Raw genomic sequence first — 27,219 nt, 5'->3', positions numbered from 1 at the left:
CCAATAATAAATGGAGAGAATTTCAGGAATTATTTAATTGTAAAGGAAGAGAGAACAAGAAAATGAAAAAAAATTCTTACTGCTCAATAGAAAGCTCATAGGTAAGATAGGGTAGATTGAAGTGTATACTTGCCCTGCAACTTGCATTTTTTTAAGGAGAAAAAAAATGGTGTGCAAGTCCCTTTCCTTCTGTTTTTGCGGATTCTAGGTAAGAAATTTAGCTTTTAACAAATCTGGCTTCTCCTCCTTTTTCACAAAGTTCCACTCTTACAGTTTATAGTAAAACATCACAGAATATCTTAATCATCATCATCATAATAATTATACCTCAGTGAAGATACAAGTTTTTTAAAAGCAATTATTTAAAAATTAATCACTCCAGGGAAACTGAAAAAATGAGATATATGCATGCTTTCTCTTCACACTAATGAATCCCAAATGTCAAAATTCCTAAATACAGCATTTACAGTATTTTGATTTTGTAAATATTAATTATTTTTTTTTTTTTTTTTTTTTTTTTTTTTGTCAGATTTTCGAATATTTATTGCCCATATGGATAAAAAAAAAAAAACACAAAACCTTAAATGCAATGTGGCAATGGTCCTAACACACCTGTAAACAGAATACAACTGAAAATTTTACTGTACTCATGGTTGTGTAGAAGTTTTTAAGTCTTAAAGCCTCTTAACATAATCATGTATATCTATGTACAAAACATACATAAATTTCATTTTATTTAAAACATGAAAGAGGTAATTTCAAAATCACACTAAACATAATAAATATAGAACTTGCTTTGTTAAAAATCTACAGTATACATTCAAGTAAAGGTTAAACTTCCAATGCCAACTATATTGGGACAAAAATTAAACATTTACAATAATCAGTTTCCTAAAAGTGCTATTTTTAATACCTATAAAGAGGAAACTCATTCTAGTGCTTTGTTTCCATCCAAACATCTATACATTCCTTTATTCACAGAACCAGATGTTTCTGTTACTAAAAATACATATCCAAAGCTTTTATATCCTTTTAAAGACATTTAGCATTTCAGCTCTTTGGGGGAAGACAGGGAAATCCAAACAAACAACTCAGACCATCTTGAATTATTAGAGATGACTGACTTTATGGCATACCCTGTTTCAACTTAGATGTGAAATCTGATGAACATGTTAATGAAAAAAAAAAAAAATCCCATCCACACATCTAGGGTAAGTCATCTTTTTCCACATGAGAATTTGTATAGGTCAAGGAGCATCCACTGTAGCAACCTTCCTGTGACCCAGGTCTTGATGCTATGCTCCACTTCTGATTTGTACATTCTCTTCCAACCTGATTTGGTGTAGTTTCTTCAGGAGTTATATTCAGTACATTGATTGAATTCCTGAGAAGGCACTGAAAAGTTTCACATTTTCTGAGTTCTGGTGGTCAAATGTAGTCATATTTAAAAACTGCTGTTTTAACCAACTGGCTCTTTCTTCTTCAAAAGCCTTTCTCTCCAATCCTAGGCGAATAGCAGCTTCTGTAAAGTTTCGTCTTTCTTTCTCAAAATTCTTTTTTTGCTCTTTAAAAAGGGACCATTCTTCTTTGAGGCGTTCCTTTTCTTCCAACAAATAACAGTCTCGTAATAGTGAAGTGGTATCATCGTCACATGCAGTAGCGAGCTGCTGTAAAAGTTGCTGCTGTGTTTTAATCATTTCTTTACATTGCTGAATTTCTAACTCCAGTTTCTCAGTTTCTTGTTCATGGTCTTGTCGTGATATCACATCTTCATCATTAAAACCTTCTAAATGTACCTTTGAAACTTGATTATCAAGTTTTTCTACATGACTTTTCAAAATTCTCCACTGTTTTCTGATGCTGTTTGTAAGCTGCTCTCTCACAGTTTCACAAGATAGGTCCCACATACTCTCTCTGGTTAGTTCTCCAGCATCTTCTTCAACATCAGAGATAACAGTTCCTGTACTATCATCTGCTCTTTCTCTAGGTTTCTTCTTTTGGGGAGAAAGAAGAGAAATCATTTCCTTTTTCATTTGCTGAAGAACCTTCTTAAGTTCAGCATTTTCCATTAGGATTTGTTTCTGACGATATTCATAATCATTCAAGAGAATTTTGTACATTTCATCTTCATTCCTGGCTTCTGTTTTACCAGTCCTCCAGGAGCCTCTTTTTCCATCAGCTCTCCCCACATAATTTAAAACGTCCATGGTGATTTTTTTATCCTTCTTGTTCATAACAAGTTGATGCAGACGTTCCTTTAGCTTATTATATTCACGTTCTTTTCTCTTCATATCATGATTATACTGAGTAGCTCGGCTTGCAATGATATTTTGTAATTTTTGTACCTCATCTTTTTCATTTTTCAGGAGCTGATGCAAATTCCTGTTTTTGCATTGCAATTGTCTGTCTCTCTCCTGAAGCCCAATCATTTCCCTCCTGGAGGTTTCCAGTTGTTCCTTAAGTTTTGCATAGCAGTTCTGCAGATGGTCCATATCACTTCCCAGTTTCAGATTTTTTGTTTCCACATTTTCCTGAGCTAGAAGGTTTTTCCGCTGAAGTACAAGTAGCTCATTCATACAATTCAAAACAGCAACTATATTTAATTCTCTTTTTGTGTCTTTACTTTTGGATTCTTCATATAATGAAGGAAAACCAAAAGTGGTCAATTCCTGATCAAGATATGAAATACTTTGTTCAATATTCTCTTCTGTGCAGAAGGCACTGAAAAAGCTGTGCACACTTTTTGATAAAGGTATTGAAGAACATAGCACTTGCTGTGAATATAGACTTGATGGAGACATCTTTGTTTCTGAGGTATATTGAGAGAGATTTTTACTTTCTGGATCTGTAATAGTCATCCAATCTCCCATAGCAATTTCCAGAGCCAGGATACCTGAGGAACCAGTTTAGCACTGAAACATGTAGACCAGCTGCTGTCACTCTTCTAAGTAGGCATCTCCGTCACAGCCCCCGGGAGCGGCGGGGAGTCACCGCTCGCGGTGTCCAAGAGCGGCTCCCGCAGCCCCGCGGGCCCGCACAGGCGCGGCGGGACGCAGCGCCTCGCGCCGACCGCCCCTCCTCCAATATTAATTATTTTTAACCAAATGAGGTTACTTAAAAAAAAAAAAAAGAACTACGGTTGTATGTCAGTCTGTCATTCAAAGGGGAATGTCCCAAAACTCAAGTTCCAGTGGATTCTCTTTTCATTATTGTTGTAACACTTCACTTTATTTATTTCCTCTAAGCTTTAACATCTTGTTTTTAAATCTCATCTTCCTCTTTTTTTTTTTTTTTCCATTTTGCTGGAATATTGCCTGGAGTAATTTGTGTATATGGTATGCATGGATGGTAAATGTTGTAAGTTCTTCTCTGTTAAACAGTTGCTTTTTTTCTCATTGTTAGTTATCACTACTAGTTCCTTGAAATTTAGTGGAGCTAACATGAGAGAACTACAGAACTCTCTGCTGAGACTTAACCTCAGTGCCTACACTTCTACATTCCTGCATACTCATAGTCAGATTTTCTGCTCTTCTTCTTTTTCATTGTATTTATTGTAGATAGCCTGTTGTCTTGGTTTTCTTTTGTTGTTTGTTTTGGGGTTTTAGGTTTTTTTAGTGTTCATTTTTTGGCTCTCAAAGTTTTTAGGATTTTCTCTGTATTATTGGTGTTCTGAAAATTCTTAGGAACTCAGTGAACTGGTAACTTATTTGAAAATTGCCTTTTGTTGTAATGTTTTCTTATATTCAAAAAATTATTTTCTTCCTATGAGGTCCTTGCTTAGCATCTGATGGCCATCTTAAGTGACAGCTGCCATTTTAAGAAAAAAGTTTCACTTTCCCACCAAAGGGCGGTTCATAGAAAGGCTCACCACTCCCTCATACCAACCCAACCCTTAACCATGCATTAGGACCTGCCCAGTTCAGATTCCTGAGCCTGCCTTATAAAAATCCGAGAACCCAAGCCTGTTTTGCCTCTCTCCTATAGAGAGATGGCCTTTATTTGTCATCTCTGACAAATAAACTCTGTGTGTCTATCTGCTTGGTGTTTCATTTCTTGGACTTTTCCTTCACTTCCTTCATTTTCTTCTCTACTTCTAGAACTCCTATTATAAAGATGTTGGACCTTTGAGTCTATCCTTTATGTCTCTTAACATTTTAGCCCTTATTTTATTTATTTATTTATTTTTTTTGCCTTGTCTTTTTTTGCTGTACATTCTGTAGTTATTTCCACAGCTTATTTTCCAAATCACTATGTTGGTTTTCAGCAATGATCATTCTGTTAGTCCATCTCAATTATATACATTAGTGATTTTTTTTTATAATTTCCAAGAATTCTTTCTTGTATTCTTTTTATAGCAATCCACTTTTTAAAATGAATGTGATGTCATTTTGAATAACTTTAAAGATTCTAATTAGTATTTTATTATTTTTTTAAGTACTAAGAATTGTAATAATCCAGGAGCATTATTATTTTTTGAGACTAAGTCCTCTCATTAAACTGCCACCTTGAACTTGGAAATCTCCTATCTCAGCCTCCCTAGTAGGTGGGATTATAGATGTGTCCCATCACACAAGCTTCTCTCTTTTTTATTCTTCTGGAGACAATTGTTACCAGTTCATCTTGATTCTTTTAGTTGTTTTTTTCCCTCCATGATACTGAGTGTTTTCAAAATGTCTGATGATCCTTGGTGTTGTTTTATATTTGTGAGGACTAAGTTGATTAATATAAGTAATGCTCCTGGCTTTCTCCAGCAGTTTGGTAGATTTACTTCAGTGGCTTAATACCATGGTCAGTGGCCTATGAATAGGTTTGTCAGTAGGCACATCTTCCAAAGCAAGAAGACAGGGGCAGGCTTGAGATCTTCAGAGTCTACTTTAATTTTTCTCCTTGTCGTAGATAACCCGCTCCCTCATTTTCTGGGTTCCAAAATGGGATCCACTGACTCTCTTCTTTCATTCTTTACTTACATTTTAGGATTTACCAGCTGGAGTCAGAAACACCAGTTCCTTCCTGGTGTTTTCCCTGAAACACCCCCACCACCCTGTGTTTGGGACTACTATGATTTTTCTTTATATGTGATCTTACCTGTTTTTCAGTCTTCCAGGATTTCTTTATAAACTTTCTGGTTTGCTTCTTGTCCCATTTCTTCCCATTTCTTGTTTTCTATGCCTCATATTGTCTTTTTTTTTTTTTTGTATTGAAAATATTTCTTTTCCCATTTCAAAGGCACTTTGGAAAACAAAAAGAACTTTGTGATTCAGTCAGCTCTTTTGAACTAGTGCTCTTTTGCTTGCTTTTTAATGTATTAAGCTTAATGTGTATTAAGCTAATGTCTATTTATCCCTAACCTTTTCTGAAAAGGAGGTACCTAAGATACTATGGTACTGAAGCATTTAATTCTAATTTTAGGAAGACATTATTTTGACTTCTGTAGTTTATACTTTGTGAATGCAATAATGCAAAATAATAATTTGGAAGAACCAGGATATGTTTCTAATAGACAGTATTATAAAACTAGTAGAGTCTCACTGTTTCTGTTCTTGGAAATCATATTAGACAAATATAACTATTTACTTCACTTACTTGATGATATAATTATTTCTTGTAGTAATCTAATTTTTATAGATCTAAACATTTCCTTTAGCCCACCACAGCATTGTCAGAAGTGGTTCTACAGTGCCTTAAGATCTTTATAATCTGAATAATGCAATCTAAATATTGATATATTATTATAAAGCTTAAGAGAACCTTTTAGTTATACTTTATTAATAGGGAGGAAAGATACAGAGTAATAATTTTGTGCCTGCTCATAACACAGATACTAACTTAAACATAGTAGATTAAAATTATGATAATTCTATTTAAAATAGTGTGATAAAAAATCTGAATTTCATGGCTTTCGAAGGCATGATTTTTCAGTGAAGAAATGTGCAAGTATGTTAGGTGTCAGCATTTTGTTTTTATTTTGTTTTCTCTTTGTATACTTTTCTGTATACAGCTCCCACATCATTAAGCTTCTATCTTCAAAATGAAGTTTCTTTTAGAAGGTCTATGAGAATTATCTATGTAACAATTGACTTACTCCTATTAGTCAATTCTTCAGGATACGAACAACTTCCTGACAACTTCCTAGATTTTAAAGAGCCTTTTCTGAGACTACATTTCCACTTGGGCAAAGCTAAAAATTAAAAGAAAACATTGCACAAATACCAATACTTGCTTTTAAGGTTAATGAGTTTTATGACAGTAGTGGGAATGACTGGAAATATCATCAATTTTTCTTCTTTATTATGCTGATTCAAAATTTTCAAGCTCCCTAAGGTAAAGACTCACAGAAATGTTTTTTTTTTCCTGAATAATTACCCTATGCATTAATCTCAACATGATTTAAAAACAAAAATAGAACAAATATGCTTCTGTAGAAATGACTGCTATGGATCAAGTTGGTGATACTGCTATTTTGCTGCAACTAAATTGGATAATAAGCTTTTATTTAGGGAATGATTTAGTCAGCTTTTTCTTTGATGTAACTAAAGGACCTGACGAGAATAATTTTAGAAGAGGAAAAGTTTATTTGGGGGCTCATGGTTTCAGAGGGCTCAGTCCATAGATCACCGATTCCATTCTTTGGGGCTCATAATGAGGCAGGACATCATGGCAGAAGAGTGTGGCAGCATGGAGCAGTTCACGAGATGATCAGAGAGCAGAGAGATTCCACTCTCCAGTTACAAAATATACAAAATATACCCTAAAGGCATGCCACCAATGACCCACCTTCTTCATTCACACCTTACTTACCTGCCTTCAGTCATCACTCAGTTAATCTCATCAGAGGATTAATTCACTGATTGGGGTTAAGGTTTTCATAACCCAGTCATTTCTCCTCTAACCCTTTTTGCATTGTCTCATACATGAGCTTTAAAAAGGGAGACATCTCACATACAAACCATAACAGGGAGTAAGGTTTGCATGCAGTTAAGATTTGGATTTACTGAGACATTAAAACCAGGTGTTCTTCCTCTGTTCAATCCCTTGTTGCTTTCCACCTCTAGCTTTAGCTCTACTCTGTATCTATCTACGTATTCTCTCTGCATGTTTAGAAAGATACAGAACTTACTAGGGTAGTATAGGTACTAACCAATTCATTTTTTTTCCTCCCTCAAAACTGTGTCAGAAGTGAAGGAATATTTGTTTTCATTCTATATTGTAAATTACTTAAAATTTGGAATAGTAAGCACGTTATATTCCTCATGTACTGGTAGACTGATAGGTATCTCACTTGAAAATACCTGATGTGTTATTAGTTGCCAAAGTGCTTGTTGAATGAATTAATTACCAGGAATTACTACTTAGTAGAAATTTATAAAAAGCTGTTAAAGAGAAGAGTTTATATAAATGTCTAGATCAGACTCTGGGACTCAATTTTTTAAGCTCTAATCATTTTCTTGGTTATTCTTATTTATTCCGCTTTTGAAAGTTATATAAATAGCATGTATTCATTGTTAAAAATGCAGAATGTTAAAAAGAAGTAAATTATTCATAATCCTACTACCCCAAAATGATATTTTTTGTGTAAACATTTTGTTATATATACTTTCAGATTTTATTTTATTCAAACATATGCAATCAGGCCTCTATATCCAAGGGTTCACATTTGGAATTCCACCAACTGTAGATTGAAAATATTTGGGAAAAATTGCATCTGTGCTGAATGTGTATAGTCTTTTTTCTCTTGTCATTATCCCCTAGATAATACAGTATTACAATTGTTTACATAGCATTTGCATTGTACTAGGTATTATTTATATCATACTAAATAATCTAGAGATGACTTGAAGTATGCAGGGATATAAGTGTAGGTTATATGTAAATACTATGCCATTTTCTTTAAGGAACTTGAGCATCTAAGCATTTTGGTATCATTGGGGGTGGGGGTCCTAAAGCTAATCCCCCATGGATATTATACTTAATTGTGTTTCCTTACAAAAATATAGCCTTGTGTTCAATCATATGTGCCTAATTGTACTTCTAACAGCTGATTTCACACATCCTGTATCTGTTTAGAGCTCCTGAAAATATTTTTATTTGCTGCCTTCATTCCTCTCCTCCCTTTTGGTCTTTAACTCACTCCCACCCTCTGCAGCTCTTCTCAGAGTCTTTGACCTCCTTTTTCCTAAATCCAGAGGTTAGTTCTCAGCTTACATTTTACTTTACCTGTCAGAAGTATTTGAAACCATTTTTCACTTCCTTATATGGGCTTTTTGTTTTCCTCCTACCTTACCGCTCCATCTTCTCAGATACTTTTACTAATTCCTCTCCAGTTTCATGTCACTAAATGAGCACGTTGTCTTTAAGGGCTTAGTTTAGACTTCTTATCCTTAGGTGATCTGATTCAATCTTAGAGCTTTAAATACTGTCTATATACTGATGACTGGAATGTTATCTCTGGGTTGAGTTTCTCTACTTAGATATTTAATAGATGTTTCAAAGTTAATATGTTTGAAACCATCCTCCTCATATGTGTTACACACAAGAAACGACTATTCCTTCTCTCTCTCTCTTTTTTTTTTTGTGTGTGTGTGTGTGGGGGGGGTAACTGGGGATTGAACCTAGTGGCACTTAACCACTGAGCCACAGCCCCAGACTTTTTTTTTTTTTTTTTTAACTTAGAGACAGGGTCTCACTGAGTTGCTTAGAGTCTCACTAAATTACTGAGACTGTCTTTGAACTTGCAATCCTCCTGCTTTAGCCTCCAAGATGCTGGATTACAGGCATGTGCCATTGTTCCTGGCTCTCTAACTCATTAAATGGAAATTTGGCAGTTTTAAACCAGAAACCTTGAAGTCATTTTATACAGTTTGGTTAAAATCATTTTATACAGTTTGGATTCTCTGAAAAGCAGACTGAGACAAAGATTAGTAACTGTAAGTTTAGTGCTCTTAGGATCAGCAACTACAGAAAGAAAGAAAAAGAAGGATGGAGGCACAATTTAGGCTGCAGTTTTGTCCTAATAGATCCCATAGAACCTTCAAAGCTAGGATGGTTCATTATGGTTATCCCAAGTTGGGAAGGGTCTATGAGACTAAATGAATATAGGCAAGTCCAAAGACTGTAACTTAAAGAACTACAATGCTTCTACCCTCTTGTCAACCACTCATTAGATACAGCCTACCCCAGGAAGAGGGCATGAGATTAACTTTTTTCAAATAAAGCCACTCCTCAAGGGTCTGAGAGCTGAAACCTCTCTGCCAACTGCAGCCCCAGCATCTAAGGGCTTAAATTTTTCACTCCTGAATGGGGTTCTGGACAATGTACAATGTTGTCCTCTACATCATTGATAATTCTTCTCTTTTTGTCATTTCCTATATTCAGTCTATTAGGTAAATTTTAGTTCTGCTTTTAGAATATATTCAGAATCTGTCTGCTTTTCACCATCTTTTCTGTTATACTATTTTGTCGGTCCATACCATTATCAGCTCTTGCCTGTTTTATTGTTATGTTCTGTTAACTGATCTGCTTCAACCATTGCTCCTTACTATTGGCCACACAGTAATTAGAGTGATCTTTTCAAAACAAAGTCACACTGTATTACTCCAGTGTTCTGAACAGTTTCTCCTTCCGCTTAAAATAAAATCCTATCTTCTCATTGCTTCACAATTGGCCCCCATTGATTTTCTGTTCCTCCTCTCCTCCTAGTTCACACCTCTTCAGCCATATTGACCATTCAGTCCAGTTTCCCAGCCTCTCTTGGTGTGCTTGTCTGCTATTTTGATGCACTCACTTTCTTTCTCAGCCAGAAAAAGTGTCTGCCATGTCAACATAAATGACTTGCTCAAGGTTATTCAATGAGAAAGTATACCTCAGAGCTCTAAGTTGAGGCATTTTGCTTCTGCAGATCTCTTGTTCCTTCAGTTATATTTGAGTGCAAAAAAAATTAATGTGTTTTAAAGTGAAGAAATTTTGTTAACATTTTTAGTGTTCCTTTTGGCTACAGTTTCTTGAAAAGGATGATTGTTTAGTGCTTTTCCCCCACAATTTCAAGTCAACTTCTAGAAAAATGCATTGCTGTGACTTTGTTATGTGATGGGATTGAGGTTATGTTACTTCATGCATGGAACTAATTATTTCTTGCTCTTTTCTTTCCTGTACAGAGCCTTTCGTCCTACTATAAAGGAGGATTTGAACAGAAAATGAGCAGGCGAGAAGCTAGTCTCATTTTAGGTGTAAGGTAGTATGCTGCATAAGTATTTTTATTTTATGACTAAGATTGTCTTTAAAAAGGGAAAAATGTTACAATAAGGTTATACTTATATTTATAATTACAAGTAGAAGACAGAGGAGAAGACCAAATCTTTACAGTTTAAAACTTTAGTTCTAGGAGAACCCACTGGCACAGGCTTATAATCCCAGCAACTCTGGAGGCAAAAGCAAGATCACAGGTTCTAGGCCAACTTAACAAGACTCTGTCTCAAAATAAAAATGAGTAAATAGGAAGGGTTGGGGATGTAACTTAGTGGTGAGCACCCCTGGGTTTGTTGGTAGCAATTAGACATGAGCAATGGAATGTTAATCAGTAATCCAAGAGCGGTCAATGTGATTGTTTCTACATCTATAAGATGGATGACTATAACCAACTTTAAGGTTTTCTTTCCTTTACCTAGGTTTCATATATGTACAAAAACACCCTGTATCGGGGGTAAACATGTGTAGGAACAATAACTACAAATACTACATGCATCACAAGGGAAAGATTGATGCCTTTGTTGGAAAAGACCATGGCAGCCACTGGCTGGTCAACAAAACCAAACTAGTTTCAACTGGCCTGAGTGACTGAAAGTTAGCTTTGCCTTATTATAATGTCATTTACATTTTATTGTAATTGTGCTTTTGATCCTTCCTACCCTGTGAGTTTCCATGCAGGTACTTATGGGTAATGGGCATATGCATGGAGATACAGTTTTATTGTCTATACAAGTGTTAATCATAGGGAATAGAAGGAATAAATTACATGATCCTGTTTAAATAATGATACATTTTAGAGGACAAAGGTGCTAATGGTCTATCTCCTTAGAGACAACCTACTTGCCTTCTATCTCTTGAGAGTATACTATCTTTCAATAAACTTTGACTGTTTCTGCTATAATCTGTCTGTCTTGCTTGAATTCATGTCTTTTGGAGACATAAGAACCAAAGGGCAGGACACTATGAACCATCAATTATTAGGTTCATTCATGCAAAATGAATGAATGAATGAATGAATGAATGAATGAACAAACTTCAGTTCTCAGAGTATGCCCCTCTTGCCGCTTAAAAAAAATCATCTAAAATTGTGGTGTTCTTTGTTGTTGTTGTTGTTTTAACAAGGAACCATTATATTTGAATTATGAAGTTTCAAATCAGTTCATCAAAATATCCCTCATTGTAACACTGAATTCTCTCTGGATTCAGTTTTATAATTTTGACATATACATAATTATACTGCAGGTTCTTTTTCACAATTCTTTTAAAAAAATTTTTTTTAGTTGTAGATGGACACAATATCTTTATTTATTTGTTTTTATGTGGTGCTGAGGATTGAACCCAGTGCCTCACACATTCGAGGCAAGCGCTCTACCACTGAGCTACAGCTCAACCCTCACAATTCTTTTTGTACTTCTGCAGTTTGACATCTTGCATATTTTGTTGCACTTGTTTCACCTTAGTGTCCATTTAATGTCTAATTTTAGTATAGGAGAAAGTTATTGATTTGTGTGATTGATGTATGATTATGATTTAATGTTAAAAATATTTTCCCTCACATAAATTTACAAGCAACTGTATTCATTTGTCTTCCTTGTATTCCATTAGAGCCCATTCTAAAGTTTTTGTGGAAGCTGATTATATAATCTACAAAAAAAATCTTGTGATTTAATCAATATGATTAAGTAGAACCGATGATTAAAGTCATATTAACAAAAAAAAATTTAATCTTTTGTAAATCAGTACAGTTTTCAAACCAAAACATGTTATATTTTATGAACTGGCAAAAAAACAACAAGGGGGTGATGGTGTCCTCAGTTTAACTTGTTGCTTTATTTAAATCTAAGAGATGAGAATTTTCTTGTCAGAGGATTAAAAATAAGGAATAATACTGACCAGGGGAGGCAGATTAGAAAGTTAGATTATATCCCTGACTATTCCTTGCTTTATATTATTCAGAATGGCATTGTTATTTTTCTTAAACTTTTTGGACTCTCATAACATCCCATTCCTAGTCTTGAGATGTGATTGTAAAACACATTATAAATCCAAGCATAAAGTTTTTTAAGGGTAATAATTTAATGTTATCCAAGGAATCTCATATTTATAGTAGTTGCTTGAATTATTGAATTTGCTTAAAATGTGTGATTATAAAGTTTTATTCTATTGAACTGAAAGCTATATAAAATTCACAAGGATAAATCAGTGATTCAGAGCACAGACTCTAGTATCAGGTGGATCTGGGTGTCAGTTTTACCACCTAAATTCATGACCTCAGTTTATTCATCTGTAAAATAGATTAGTTTCTACTGCATAGATTTTCTGTAAAGAGTAAATTATTAATATATATAAAATTAGTTTTAGCTTTTCTGTACTTCATTTTCTTAATTTTTGAATTGGAATTAATATTTTATTCTGATTGATAAGAATAAGAATGATACAATGCTATCTTGCAATTATCAGATACTGAGTAAATGTTGACCCCTCTCTTCTTATCTCTATCATGAATGCAGATACTAAATATTTCTCTTTAACACATTAAATGAAAAGATGAGACTTATCTGCTTTCTTTTTTCTTTTTTTATGATATAATTAATGCCACATTGTTTATTGCTTATTTTAAAATTCTTCCTTTTTTATTTTATTATTATTTTTTAAAATACACCACAATAGTGGAATACATTACAATTCTTATTACACATATAGAGCACAATTTTTCTTATCTCTGTATATTAAGTATGTTCATGCCGACTTATGTGCTTTCCACTGACTCTGTCTTTCCTTCAAGGCAGTGTTGATTATGACAAGGTACTTCAAGATGTGAATATGTTGATGTGGTTTTGTTTTTTTATGGTCATTGACTCTAAACTATATAGACTATGTAACAAATAGATAAAGGCAAAATGGAGCCGATCTGTCGGTGCGCTATTAAAGAAAAGTATTGTGTGCTACTGAAAGATTTTGTACATTCTTACCTATTACATTTAATTGTGATTCTTTGTAAAATGTGTGTTTGAGTTCTCGCTTTGTTTTTCTTTGCAGAAGAATAGTTTTTTGTACTACAACTCTTATCTGCAACAAAAAACCTAAAATATTTTACCGGGCTTCCCAGAAAACTATTATTATACTTGGTATTATTTGAAATTATACACATCTGTGATTTTCAAACTTTCTAAAAACATCTGTAAGACTGTTTAATTGTTAAGTCAGGTACACTCATGCCTATAATCCAAGTGACTCTGAAGTATGCGACAAGAAGATTGCAAGTTTGAGGCCAGCCTCGGCAACTTAGAGAGATCCTATCACAAAATAAAAAATAAAATTATTCAGCCATTCTGAATAATATTAAGCAAGGCCCCTGAGTTCAATCGCCAGTTCCACCACTGCCCCCCCCCCCAAAAAGCCCTAAATGTTTAAAATCCCAATGTTTTTTTTTGTTTGTTTGTTTTTGTTTTTTTAAAAAGATGGCACCAGAACTGCTTTATTTGCCACAAGGTTGAAAAACACTAGTCAGTTTGACACTGCCCCCCTCCCCACTATCAGCCAAATGTATTCCAGGGAGCATAGTTTGAAATCCCTGATCTAAGTAGCATGATATTGAAAATTACATTTTCAATTTCATGGTGAAATTATATACCAGAGGTATATCACAACTATATTTAATTTTTATACTGTTTCAAATCTAGAATTTTTCCATCTTTAATCATTACAACCACAAAAACATGTATTAAAATGTAGTAAGGTCCCAGAGATTTAAGATAGCAATAACAAAGGGAATAAGCCCTGTAGGCAAATGAAAATATTTTCCTCACCCTCAAAGCTCACCACTAGGAGTCTGATAATTATTATCTTAAAGACAGAATGTTTTGAATTGCCATACTTGTGCAGATGAATTTTCCTTTCCAGTATTTTTTACTTTAATCTAGTTTGGTGATTGACATCTCAATGTATATAAATACTTTATGGAGTTTTTTTTGTTTGTTTTGCAATAGTAGAGATGGAACCCAGGGCCTTATGACTTCTAGGAAGGTTCTGTACTGAACTACATCCCCAACCCTTTTCATTTTTTATTTTGTGAAAGGGTTTTGCTAAATTGCCAAGGCCAGCCTTGAACTTGTGAATCTTCCCACATAGCTGGGATTACAGGCATACGCCCAGCCTTTATGAAGTTTTATGTACAAAACCATGTGTACTGTTATTTTATAGGCAAAGTAATTGATTTTCAAGGATAATCTTGATGGATTTTCAGACTTTGTTTTATGTATCCAATTAAAACAATGCCCAGAGTGAGAAGTGACATTCTGTATAGCCTCAAAAAAAATGTACAATAGAAATTTGGTTTGTACCAAATTTATGTCTTCATTATCTAGTGATTAGCTTTATAAGATAGATTTTTAAAACTCTCCTTGTTAACTTTATTTTTTTGTAATACAATAGGCTTTTATAATGTGAGCTTACTAATATAGAGCTTTTATTCCTTCAAGAAATGTTCCTTTTTACATTTTATTTTGGGGGGAGGTTATAAAATACACTAAGCACCCATTGCATATGTAATCCTAGATACTATTTTAAGAGACAAATCAGAGCTATTTCCTTTAAGTAATTTAGAATCTACCTAAGGAGACATGTCTAATATATGCAGATCTAGAAAACATCTAATAAAGGAAGAAAGTGCTAGGGAACACCCAAAAAAAAGGGAATGTAAATGTAAATTAGCCACAGGAAACTAAATTATAGTGGAATTTTTCAGAATGATGTGTTTTTTACTTCTTCTCTCCCTACCTTCTCTCCTTCCACCTCTCCCTCCTCCCACTTCCCCTCTCTCTGCACCCCCTCCACCCATTGAACCCAGGGGCACCATACACTGAGTTATATCCCCAGCCCTTTTTATTTCTTATTTTGAGACATTGTCTCATCAAATTGTTTAGGGCCTTGCTAAATTGCTGAGGCTAATCTCAAATTTTGCAATCCTCCTGCTTCAGCCTCTCAAGTCGTTGGGATTACAGGCATGTGCCACCATATCCCATGCCTGGAATGTTTTTTGTTTCTTAATAATTGTCAGTTAAACAATATATAGTGTTCATTGTTGCAGGGCCTGACCTAGGACCCTCATGGAGGAATGCTTATCTTGCTCATTGTACAGCAGGAAATCCTAACATAGAACACTATGTTTTGGGACAAAGTGCTGTCAGAACATGGCAAGCACCATGTCCTTGATCCTTTGACAAGATGTTATTCATCTTGACCTGTTGGTACAAGGTCAGCCCACGTGGCAGTTTCTGAACTCTTGGTGTCTGGACTCCCTTAGTATGATATGTTGTGTATCACCTCTGGCCTATCATGACTGTTATATGTAAATTGGCACATACCTAGTATAAAAGCTATTTTTGCTGTGCAATAAGGCAGACACAGTTCTCTGAAACCATCTCCAGAAGGGTTTCTCCAGGCCCTCAAGCTCCCCACAGTCAGAGCTGAATGGGCAGGCTCCTTAGCAGTTCATAGCTATGGTACAGTGTCTAATGGTTACTTTCTCAAAATTCTGTATTCTTTGTAATCAAACAGTATCTGATTGTGTCCCTGGGACATACCAAGAAGCCCAAAGGTAAGTTTGAAACTGTCCCCCAGAAGACTTCTGTAAACAGCCCAAAGGAATATTCTTAAGTCCTTATATGAAAAGGCTTACTCATTTTATGCATGGAAGAATATTTTATGTGAAATTTAGCCATTAATAGCACATTTTAACATGCTTGGTCATCTGCTGTTTACTCTCGGGAAGTTAGAGGTAGCTAGAAACTCAAGGATTCACAACTGATAGCCCAGGGGAGGAGGCATTGTTCAAAATAGACTGAAGATCTTAAGCAGCATCTAGTTCCATTTAGAAGAAGAGCAACCCAACCTCTGTAGACTTTGAGATTTTTTGCTTTAAGTTGATACTAAATACTGAATCATTAAAGAAATATTAAATTAGAATATTTATACTGCATTTTAAAAGTATGAAATGTATATTTTATAAGCATCCCTTATATCCATAATACAACTACTTTTTAACACTGTGCTAGGTTATTCTAATATTTTTACTTATATTAATTAATTTATCTTTAATCCTGGAAGGCAAGTTTTATTAAGTGCATTTTACATATGATAAAATTATAACTCATACTGAGTAAGCAAGATGAATTTCATGGTTAATGATTAGTTGGAATTAGGATTGTGAACTTGGATCTGGATAATGCTAAAAATACATGCTTTTAGCCACCATATGTGGTTCATCCGTACAAATTAAATTATTTTGAGCTTTACAACAACTATCCTGTACTTTAAGTAAGCTATTATTGACCCCATTTGAGGCCCAGAAAAAGTTAAGTAGCTTAAATAAGATTGTATAGCTATTAAGTAGCAATAATAGGATTTCGTTGTTAGTGTTGATTTTTTTCCATGCCCAGAAATTGTACTAATGAGAAATATTTTCAATAATGGATAAATTAGGTTTTACTAAAATAATTTGAGGTTTGTTTGACTTTCTCCTTTAACTTTATTTACAGTATTGGCTCTAATAGCCAAGTTTTTCCTACAGGTTTCTCACAAAGCTAAATGAACTATGAAATATCAGCAGTTTTGAGATCCTTTGTTGAAAGATAATAAAAGCTCACTATTACAGAGGACATAGTCGTGCCAGGCACTATTTTAAGCACTATGTAGGCATGAATTCATTTAATTCATACAATTGCTTTGTGAAGAATATGTTGTTGCTAGCCTTTTCAGTGAGAAAAACTGAACGCAAACATATTCCTTTGGCCTATTTACAGAAGTCTTCTTTCAAACTGAACACAAAAATTTGCCCAAGAAAATTCAGTATTTTGGCTGTGGAATCCAGATACCTTATCTTCCATACAATGTATGATGCCTTCCTGAAAAATAAACTTACGAGTATAATCTGCATACTATGACCCTTCTAATTAATATGTGTTTTATTTTTTTATCTGAGAATAAGGACTGACCTCATAAAGGAGTGAAGAAAAACACGTGGTATTGAATCAATGATTTATTTTGGTTTGTGTAATTAAGTGAAAAGCTGTAATTTTGTATTTGTCCACAAGATGGTGAAATTCTCATTAGTTTTTAATTTCCTGAAATTCATATAAATCATTAATTTATAATCTGCATTTGGCATTATTTATTACAAACACTTTAATTCCTTTATAGCCCCTCTGCTGGCAAGGCCAAGATTAGAATGGCTCACAAGAGAATCATGATTCTGAATCACCCAGATAAAGGTAGGTAGGATTTCTATTTGTCATAATTTGTGGATCAGAATGTGCTGCAAATTCCTTTCAGTTTAGTCAAACTCATTCATTACAAATGGCATATAGTTGAGTTAGAAGTTTATGTGTCACATGTACTGAGATGATGTTGATAAAATAAGCAGACCTTTAGTGTGGAGTTCAGTGACTTCCAGTAGTGGATTTGTATGATTGGCTTTTAAGACCTTCCTTACTAGCATTTACACATGAGTACCTAAATCTGGTTGATACTTTACCATTTTGATCAAGAAAGAGAAAACATGATTTGGGCACTATGCATTATAGATATTTAACATCACACAAAAGCACAAGATTTAGAGGATCTCCTCTATATCTCTGAATGGAATATATTATAGAAGATTCTGAATTTTTAAATTTTATTCTGGAATACTCTGAGGCTGAGCCATTTGTTTTTAACTGGCCAGGTTTATAATGTAAACTTATCTTACAAAAAGACAATTATTATAACTTTAACTACACTACAGCTGCTTGATAGAGAAAGCCCATATGTTCATTACTGTTTCTGCTTTAAAATAACAGATGGTAGAAAGTTGCACTGTATTTCAGAAGTCAAAGGGTGGGGGTGCGAGTGAAGGGTTTCTTGTATTTACAGACTTTCAGTTTTGTAATTATTTAGAAAAAAAAAATTAAAAACAAATTTTGGATTCCTATTCATCCTGACACCAAAATATGGCATTCTTTTTCAGCTTTCTCCACTTAATTACTTACTATAAAAATTCTTTTCACTGAACATCATCTCTGTTGGTTTTTGCACTTGCTGTTCTTTAGTGTGAATAAACAAGAGTATAAACTTTGGAAAGAGGGTTTGCTTAAAATTTTTAAACAGCTTCAATAGTTACTGAAAGATCCACTCAACTAATTTACTTTGCATTGTGCAGTTTCAGAGTAATTGAGAAAGAAGTGTGTTTAAGTGCCTCCTTGAAGCCTTCTGGCTCCTAAACATCCTCTGTTCCTTGCAGGTCAAGTGAATGCCCTTGGCTCTGATTGATTGCAATAGGATCAAGCACTCATGTCTTTCAGCTGATTGACAAGTTGTTGATTGTGCCTCTTAGCAAGGAGGCAAATTCTAAAATGTATTTGAGAGAACATGTATCTTAGGAGCCAGTGGTGTTTAAAGAATTACTTGATTTTTTTTCCTGAGATAGTGTATTTATTAGAGATGGGATTCTTGACGATGGCATACTTACTAATATCTTCTTGTCTGACCCCATGTGGGTAGCTGGGTGTGAGTGAATGGACCTGCAAGCTGGAAGCCAGCATTGGTCTCTGGTTTCTATCTTCCAGCAAGCATTATGACCTTGAACATTCCCTTAACCTCTCCAAATGTGAGTTTTATCACCTATAAAATAAAGGAATTTATTTATAAAAGGAATTTATTTATAAAGTCCTTTTTGTTTGCACAATTTAATGTAATAATCTTTTATATCTATTCAATTAATGAAGAACCTGTACTATATGTTTCTGTTGAGATCACAGTTTTAAGAAAGACACTCTTTATCTTTTCAGATTATTGTACCCTCTAAAAATGTGTTGACATTATAGATATTTTTTCTGTGTAATTGTCCATTCATCCAAAATTTAAAATATTGGAGCTTCAGAGATTTCATGGACTTCCTAAATCCCATCCATATGCTCAGTTAGGAGGTAAATTCTTTTCTGCCTCTGCTCTAAGAATAAAGTATACAGAATTAAGGGATATTGGACCCTAAATGTATATGATGCAGTTGGAATGATATAAATCTGAAAGTGTGTTTTGAGGAGAAAGATTGTTTTATTTTGAATGGGAAGAAGATAACAGATTTTAAGAAAAATGTGTCATTGTCCTTGGATAGAGAAAGCCGGGAGTATTGAGGGGAAAATGAGAATGGACAACTCTTAATTTTGCCCCCTTTTAAATAATTATTCACCATATTTGGTTTGGCCAGCTCACCACTAAGTCTTACAAGTAGTTACAGGTAGTTAAATTCTTTACCCAGTGCTTCTGAAATTTAAAAAACTGTTAATTCACCCCATCGTTAATAAATTTTCTGTTCGTTCTGCTACCAGCTGGTAGAATAAATTTGGAACTACGAATGTGTGATCAACTATAATTTGTTACACATTTCATTATCAGGTTGTACAAAGAAAGTGACACCAGAAAATTAAGTGTGGGAAATGGCTGAAAATAAATTTTTTGCAACTAGTTTTAAATGAGCATTCAGATGTGTTTTGGTAAAAATTATAATTTTGCTGTTTCAACTTAGTAAGATAAAAAATTAGATTGCTTCTTTCCTTACGTTGTCAAAGAAAGAGGCTGTTATAAAAATCAGTGATTTAATATTAATAACTGATGAGGGAAGGACAAAGCAGGTAAATTTGAAAAACTGTAGATTTCTTACAGGCTGTTTAATCTAGTGCTACTCAAAGTATAGTTTTTCTATTCATGCCAGCCTACAGTTTGTTACCTATGTGTAATAAGTTAAAAACATTTAGAAACCTTTATAATTTGATATACCTGTGATGTTCAGATGTGTGATACATGTGTTGGTCCACTACAGGTTGAAAATTAAAGAAAAGTACTTCTTCACCATGGTTTGAGAGACACTGATCTAATCAATGCTGCCTCCTGAATCAGGGCTTTGTGCTCCATCAGCGGGGAAAATGGCCTGTTAGCTTTTTTTTTTTTTAAGATTTAGTAGAGGGCTTCTCAGTCTATAAGGCAAGCCCACTCCACTGGTAGCAGCTCTGCCTAATAGAAAAATGTTTTCTATGTTTAAATAAAATCTGCCTCCCTACAGTAGAGATTCTCAGTCTTTTTCCATTTATACACTTTTCAATAAATATTCAGTACTTTCATTCTTCTTTAGTAGTGCTTGAATCAAAATTAAATTAAATATTGGAATTAAACAAGTCAAAGTAAATATGTTTTTGAATCGATTTTTTTCCTTGATTACTCGCATTGAAGAAGCAGCTAAGTTTCACATGAATGCCTGATAAAAATATAATACAGTTTATCATAGTATATTACATTTAAAGTATGTGTTATAAATGTTTAGAAAAAGAAGAATGTGATCACCAAAAGTCAACATGGAATCACTAAGAAAAAGTGCCTAATTAGCTTGATTTTCTTTTTTTGATAGATGTACTACTCTTTTTTCCAGAGGGCTTATCTTTTCTCCCTTCATTTTAACATTTTAATTAGATTTAAGACTTTGTATTTTAGTTACTTTTTGTTGTTGCTAAAGAGTTCATTATGTTTATCACACATTGATTTCCTTGTTTATCTTTATAACCTATAAATAAATAAATAAATAGGAAAAAGGAGGAATACAAAAAATTGTAAACAAAACAATTGGAAATGATAACAAATACATGAAATGATCATGTTAAAAATTTACCGATATCAAACAACCCAAAACTGTTTTATTTTTGTTTTTCAAACATTAGTTCTTTAACATCTACCATGTGTCAGACATTGTTAAATCTTAAGACTATATAATTCTGGGCTGGGGATGTGGCTCAAGCGGTAGCACGCTCTCCTGGCATGCGTGCGGCCCCGGTTCGATCCTCAGCACCACATACAAACAAAGATGTTGTGTCCACCGGAAACCAAAAATTAAATATTTAAAAAAAAAAAGACTATATAATTTTGATATAAGACAACTGGATTTCTATCCTCATAGAGCATGCATTGTAATGAAGGGGCAAGCAAAACCCAAGAAGCCCTGTTTCAGGTTGTAATGCCTGCAGTTGAGTCTACTGGCCTAAAATGTAGAATATGAGAGAGGCACCTTTATGTAAGTTGACTGGAAGGGAAGTGGTCTCTGCAGAGACCTACAGAATGCAAAAGAGCCAGCTATGTGAAGAGTGCTAGGAAAGTATAAGTGCAGAGGCTCTAGACAGAAAAGAATTTAGTGTGCTTAAAGGAGCTAAAGGGTGCGGGGGCGGGGGGGATCTGAAGGAAAAAAACTAGTGTGATGGAAGTGTAACAGACAGAAGGAGCAGTAACATGAAATGAGATGATGTCCGGATTTTGAAAACTAGGTGTGCATTATGACAATTAGAACTGGTGGTTCTATATAGTATGTGAACTTGTTCTGTATTCAAACGGAAGTTACTTCAGCTTTTAAGCAATTTACCTTTTAAGAAACTATTTCTTATTCTTAATCTAAATTTGTCTATTTATTTATTAAAATATTAAACTTGTTATGTTAATATCAATTACATGATCCTTATGATAATTTCTGTGTCCCACAAAATTTTTTAATGTGAGTCAAATGGCATTGTTTTATATTTTTGCACATCTCTAATACGTGGCTTAATTGAAAACACCTTAGAGTCTCATATCAGTTTCTCCACTCATTCTCTTATGTTTCTACTTATTCTCTTTTGTTTAAACATAAAGAATATGTGACTTCACACAAGTAGGTAGTTGAGAAAGGGAAACAGTATTTTGTCTTTTCAGATAGTTGGCAGCTTTTGATCCTACTAAACCAGAACTCAACAAGTGGTAGTTTCTTAAGATAAGTTATATGTGGAATCTGAAACAATACCAGTGAATTTTTAAATTCGTTTTAGGTTACATTAAAATCTACTGGTCTATCATGCAGTTTGAATTAATTTTTTTACCCAAATGTGATTTTGTAACATCCTTGATCAGTCATTCAGAGAATATTATTTCACTTAGAGTTATAGATCATCCAAATGTTAATTCATTTCATTGTGTCAATATTTCTCAAGATGTATTCCCTCCATTAGCCTTAGCATCCCCTGGGAACTTACTAGATATGCAAACTTATGGGTTCATCCTAGATCTACTGAATTAGAAGGTCTGGGGTTGGAGCCCAGCAATTTGTATTTTACAAGCCTTCCAAATAATTCTTATATTTAGTAAATGAGAACTGCTGCTCTGGAAGTTCCAACTGAGGTCCTAGGGTGTTTGTTGGGACAGGTTCTAGTCTCTAATCACTGTCTACTTAGTACTTTGAAACTTCCAGAAACTTGCCTTGGTTTGTCAGAAGCTTTTTGCTTTTTTCAGAAACATTCTCCTTTGTTTCTTAGCCTTCTGCCCTGCGCAAGTTTAGATTTGAGTACCTATTTAGAGGGAAAACTCAGCCATATGTCAGCTCCATTTTCAAGCCTGCCTTTGTCAGTTGGATCTTAAACAATTAAGTCTACAGTTTTCGCTAACTCATGAGATTGTAAAAAAGCCTTGCCCTTGAACAGCAGCCTTCCTGGGTTCTTGCCTATATTTTAACCTCTTCCCCACACCAAAAATTGGCAAAAACACTAAGGGAAAAAGCAATGTCAGTGTGTCTTCTTACCTCCTAGTTTTTTCTCCTTCCCAAATCCTTGGACTCTCAAGTCCTAATTTCCTTATTAGTTTTTTTTTTTTTCTTAATAGCAGTAATAAATAAGTGGGATTTTTTTGGTGTGTGTGTGTAGTTGTTTTATTTTTGTTTTTAATTTGTTCAGTTCTTTGGTGGTGGTTTTTAGTGTGGGCATTAATCTCTGACAAGCTATTCCATCATCGGTTTCAAAAAATAGAAGTAAAGAAGGTTACTTGTGAAGGAATATCACAAAGGAATTGGACAGGAGATTATGTAGGTGGATAGCTAGTACAGCAATTTTAGTGAGAAATATTTGTGATCTAGTTCAGGATGTAGAAAAGGAAGTAAGTTTGAAATGTATTTTGGAAACAGAATCAACAGTTATTGCTGGTTGATTTGATATAGAAAATTTAATATTTCTCCTTGATTTCCAAATCAAAGGATTGGTTTGATGTGGAGCAATTTACTAAAGTAGAGATGATTTAGAGAGGGCAGATAGATAGTAAACAGTATTGGGAGAAAAATAAAGAATACTGTCTTCATGTTAAATGAAGTAGTCAGGAGCAAATCCAAGTGGAAATGGAAGTAGGAAGTTGAATAAATGAATCTACAGTGCAGAAATGGGGTCTAGACTTAGTAATTTCAGAGTCATCAACTTAAGGTGGTATTAAAACTATTCTTAAGAGGTTGTGGAAAATGAAGTATGTGTAAGGAGGAAGAAAAGTAGGGGACACAGATGTAAGAAACACAAACTTTCAAAGATAAGTTTGAAAGGAGTAATAAATAAGCAAAGATAAAAGGAAAAAAATGTAAGGAAAATTGGCACAGTAGAAGCAAAGACAGGAATGTATTTAAGGAAACTAAATGATCTGCCACACTGAATGCTGCAGAAACATTTAGATGAGGTTGGAGATGGTCCATGGTATTTACAACACAGGAAGACTTCAGCGACCTTTAAAAAAACAAAACAGTTTCAGTTGGTAGTGGATTGAGAAGTCAAAAAGGATGAAGTTGAGTTAATTTATATAGACAATTTTTTTGAGAAGTTTTTTGAGGAAGTAGAGAAAGGGAGTAGATTGAAGGAGGGAGATGAGGGATTAAAGGAGGAATGCTGTTTTGTTTTCTTTTGCTTTTTATTTTTTAAATATAGAAAAGCTTGGGGCTGGGGACGTGGCTCAAGCAGTAGCGCACTCGCCTGGCATGCATGCGGTCCGGGTTCGATCCTCAGCACCACATACAATAAAGATGTTGTGTCCGCCGAGAACTAAAATAAATAAATAAATAAATAAATAAATAAATAAATAAATATTTTAAAAAAATTTAAAAAAAATATATAGAAAAGCTTATTGCATAATTTTGAGTGGGGTGGTTTGTGTGTCATTGGAAATGATCAACTAGAGAGATTGATGATTTAGAAAAGCTTTAATTTAGCAGGGATAGACATAATGTTCTTTTAGGTCTCAAAAATCAATTGTATAAATGCAGGACAGAGATTTGGCTGTTTCACATGAAAAAATAGTCATGGGTGTATGTTGATTTCAAAGCCTATAATAACAATATAAAAGCTGCTAAAAAGTTTATGTACTCTCAATCTGCATTAAAAGGTATATAGTATCTTTATTAAAAGTCAAGGTATTACCACAATCTTCTGTACTTGTCTTTCATTTGTTCATTCAGTTAACATGTATTTACCCAACTGTATTGAGCTGGGCAGTTATATCTCACACATTTTGTGTCTATTTCTGGATACCAGATTTTGAATACTGATACACTATGTGGTATTCAGAGGAAACCAACAAGGTTGTCAGGAGTCTGGAAAAAATATCATGTAAGCAATCATTCTTTCATTCAAGAAATATTTTAGAGTACTTAATGTAGGCCAGGTAATGTACTAGACATTGACCAAGATCACTAAACACCTTGCCTTCACAGATTTTATATTCCACTGGAAGAGACAACAGGTAAGTAATTTGGTAGATTATAAATGGCCACAAGTTCTTCATAGCTCCTTTCAGATTGGCCTTGTCACTTTGTTTTGACCAGTAGAGTATAGCAGAAATAACATTGTGTGACTACTGAGCCTAAGCCTTCAGAATCATTGCATCAGCTCTTACCTTGTTAAAACTTTGAAACCATCATGTGAAGAAGACCAGCCTTTCTTTCAGAGGAATAAAAGGGCTAATAAAAGGGCTACCATCCCAGCTAAGACCCTCGTAAGGCCATACTAGATCATTCAGCCCAAACTGACCTGACCCAGCTTTGAAGACCCACCCTTCCAATTCACAATGTGGAATGAAAAACCATTGTATCATTTAGCCATTGGTTTAGAGTGGTTTGTTAGGAAGGAAAGACTTATCATAGGAAGTTTCCCATAATGTTATGATGATAAGTGGCTTAAAGAAAAATAAAGTAGAGGGCTGGAGTTATATAGTTCAGTGTTATAGTGCTTGCCTGGCTTGTGTGAGGCACTGGGTTCAATTCTCAGCACCACATTAATTGATTGATTGATTGATTAAAGGTATTGTGTCCATCTACAACTAAAATATGTGTGTGTGTGTGTGTGTGTGTGTATGTACACACACACACACACACACACACATATATATATATAAGAAAAAAAGCAGAAAAGGTGACTGGAGAATGGCAGATGGCGGGAATGAAGTTGCAGTTTTACTTAGAGCCATCTTAGAAATTCTCTGTAAAAAGATAATATTCAAGCAGAGACCTGAATAGAATATATCATATGAAAATAAAGAAAGAGTATTTCAGGCAAAAGAAAACTATAACTTCTGTAGTTTATAAAGTATAAATTTTGTAATTCTTTTGTTAAATTTATTTCTATTTTTATGCAGTGTGAATGGGATGAATTTCTTAATTCTATTTTCTGGTTGTTCCTTGAAAATTTATGGGAATATAATTAAAATTTTTGTATTTTGGGCTTATATTCTGCAATCTTTTTTAAATAGTTTTGTTTTTTTTTTTTTTTGAGAGGATTTTTTTTTAATATTTTTTAGTTTTCAGTGGACACAACATCTTTCTTAAAGTATTAATCCTTCAAAATTTTTATTAGGGCTTTTGGGCAATGTTTGGCTGTTAGCCTTTTAACATAAATTAAGAATTGTCTTATTAGTTTGTAAGTGCGCACATGTGCACACAACATAACATTCACATCCAAATCTGGAGTATCATTTAGCACTGCTATGAATATATACCTGGGGAGAACTGACCTTTACAGTATTGAATTTTTCAATCCCTAAAGAAGATATATCCTTCCATTTATTTAGATCACCTTTAGTTTATTTCGGCATAGTCTTATAGTTTTCTGGGTTGTAATTATATTCTTAATTTGTTAAATTTATTTTTAGGTATTGATTTTTTAAATGCATTTATAAATTGAGTTGTTTGTATATTATTGCTAAGAAATAGCAATCTTGGCTTTTTACTATCAGCAGCTTAATAAATTCATTTGTGAATTTGACTCAATTTATAATTTTTTTAAATTGTCTTGGATTTTTTACATTCTCAATGAAGAATAACAGTTTCTTCATAAATGACATAGTTTGGAGTGGAGGAGAGGGAATACTTACTACAATGGCTAGAACCTCTAAAATAAATGTTAAATAGAAGCAGTGATAGGTATTTTCTTGCTGATTTCAGAGCCAAATTTTTCAACATTTTACTGCTAAGTATGCTGTTTGCTATATTTTTTGATAACTTTTATCACATCAGAGAAGTTTCCTTCTATTTTTAGATCATTAAAAATTATTGTTGTTTTGAACGTCATAAAACATTTAAATAAATGTTTTTCTGCCATCTATTGATATGATTAGTTGATATTTATCTTTTTTATCTATTAATGAGACGAATTACATTGATTAATTTTTGAATGTTAAAGCCAAACTTTTATTTCTGATATAAACCTAACTTGGTCATTGATATTTAGTCTGATTTGATAGTGAACATTTTGATTTTGCATCTGTGCTCATGAGTGATATGCACCTGTGGTTTCCTTTCTTGTTTTCAAAGATATGCTAGCCATATGGGAAAAAAAAAAAAAAGTTTAAATTTGTTTTCCTTTTCTTCTTTTTTTTTTTTTGAAAAGTTCAACAAAATAATTCTGGCTGGGATTTTGTTTGTGGGAAGATTTTCAATTGCAGATTCAATTTCTCGAGTAGATATGATGTTTTTGATTTTCCATTTCTATTGGTATCTGTTTTGATAGGTTGTCTTTTTCCTGTAATTTATTTTTCAGTTAAAAGTTTTTTGTTTGTTTGTTTTTAGAGACAAACTTTTTTTAAAATTTATATAACAGCGGAATGCATTACAATTTTTATTACATATACAGAGCT

General features: G+C 33.8%; 2 protein-coding genes across 2 annotated transcripts in view; one reads left to right on the top strand and one right to left on the bottom strand.

Annotated features, from left to right (window-relative positions):
- Dnajc15 (DnaJ heat shock protein family (Hsp40) member C15) overlaps positions 1 to 27,219 on the top strand; it is a 69,179-nt gene that overhangs the window by 37,705 nt on the left and 4,255 nt on the right. The window contains exons 4-5 of the mRNA XM_046454087.2: positions 10,152 to 10,228; positions 17,443 to 17,513. Coding sequence (XP_046310043.1) covers positions 10,152 to 10,228; positions 17,443 to 17,513 — 148 coding nt within the window. The remainder of the gene's footprint in view (positions 1 to 10,151; positions 10,229 to 17,442; positions 17,514 to 27,219) is intronic.
- Positions 545 to 3,070, bottom strand: LOC124099099 (afadin- and alpha-actinin-binding protein-like). The gene is given in 2 exon segments (XM_046454086.2): positions 545 to 1,382; positions 1,385 to 3,070. Coding segments are annotated over 2 exon segments (1,662 nt in total). The 5' UTR covers positions 2,871 to 3,070; the 3' UTR covers positions 545 to 1,206.

This window comes from Marmota monax, unplaced genomic scaffold (genome assembly GCF_021218885.2).
Source record: "Marmota monax isolate L192 unplaced genomic scaffold, Marmota_monax_Labrador192_F-V1.1 WCK01_AAM20220418_F8-fsc00011, whole genome shotgun sequence".
In the NCBI taxonomy this organism is placed as follows: Eukaryota; Metazoa; Chordata; class Mammalia; order Rodentia; family Sciuridae; genus Marmota; species Marmota monax.
This window is presented reverse-complemented; position numbering and strand designations above follow the sequence as displayed.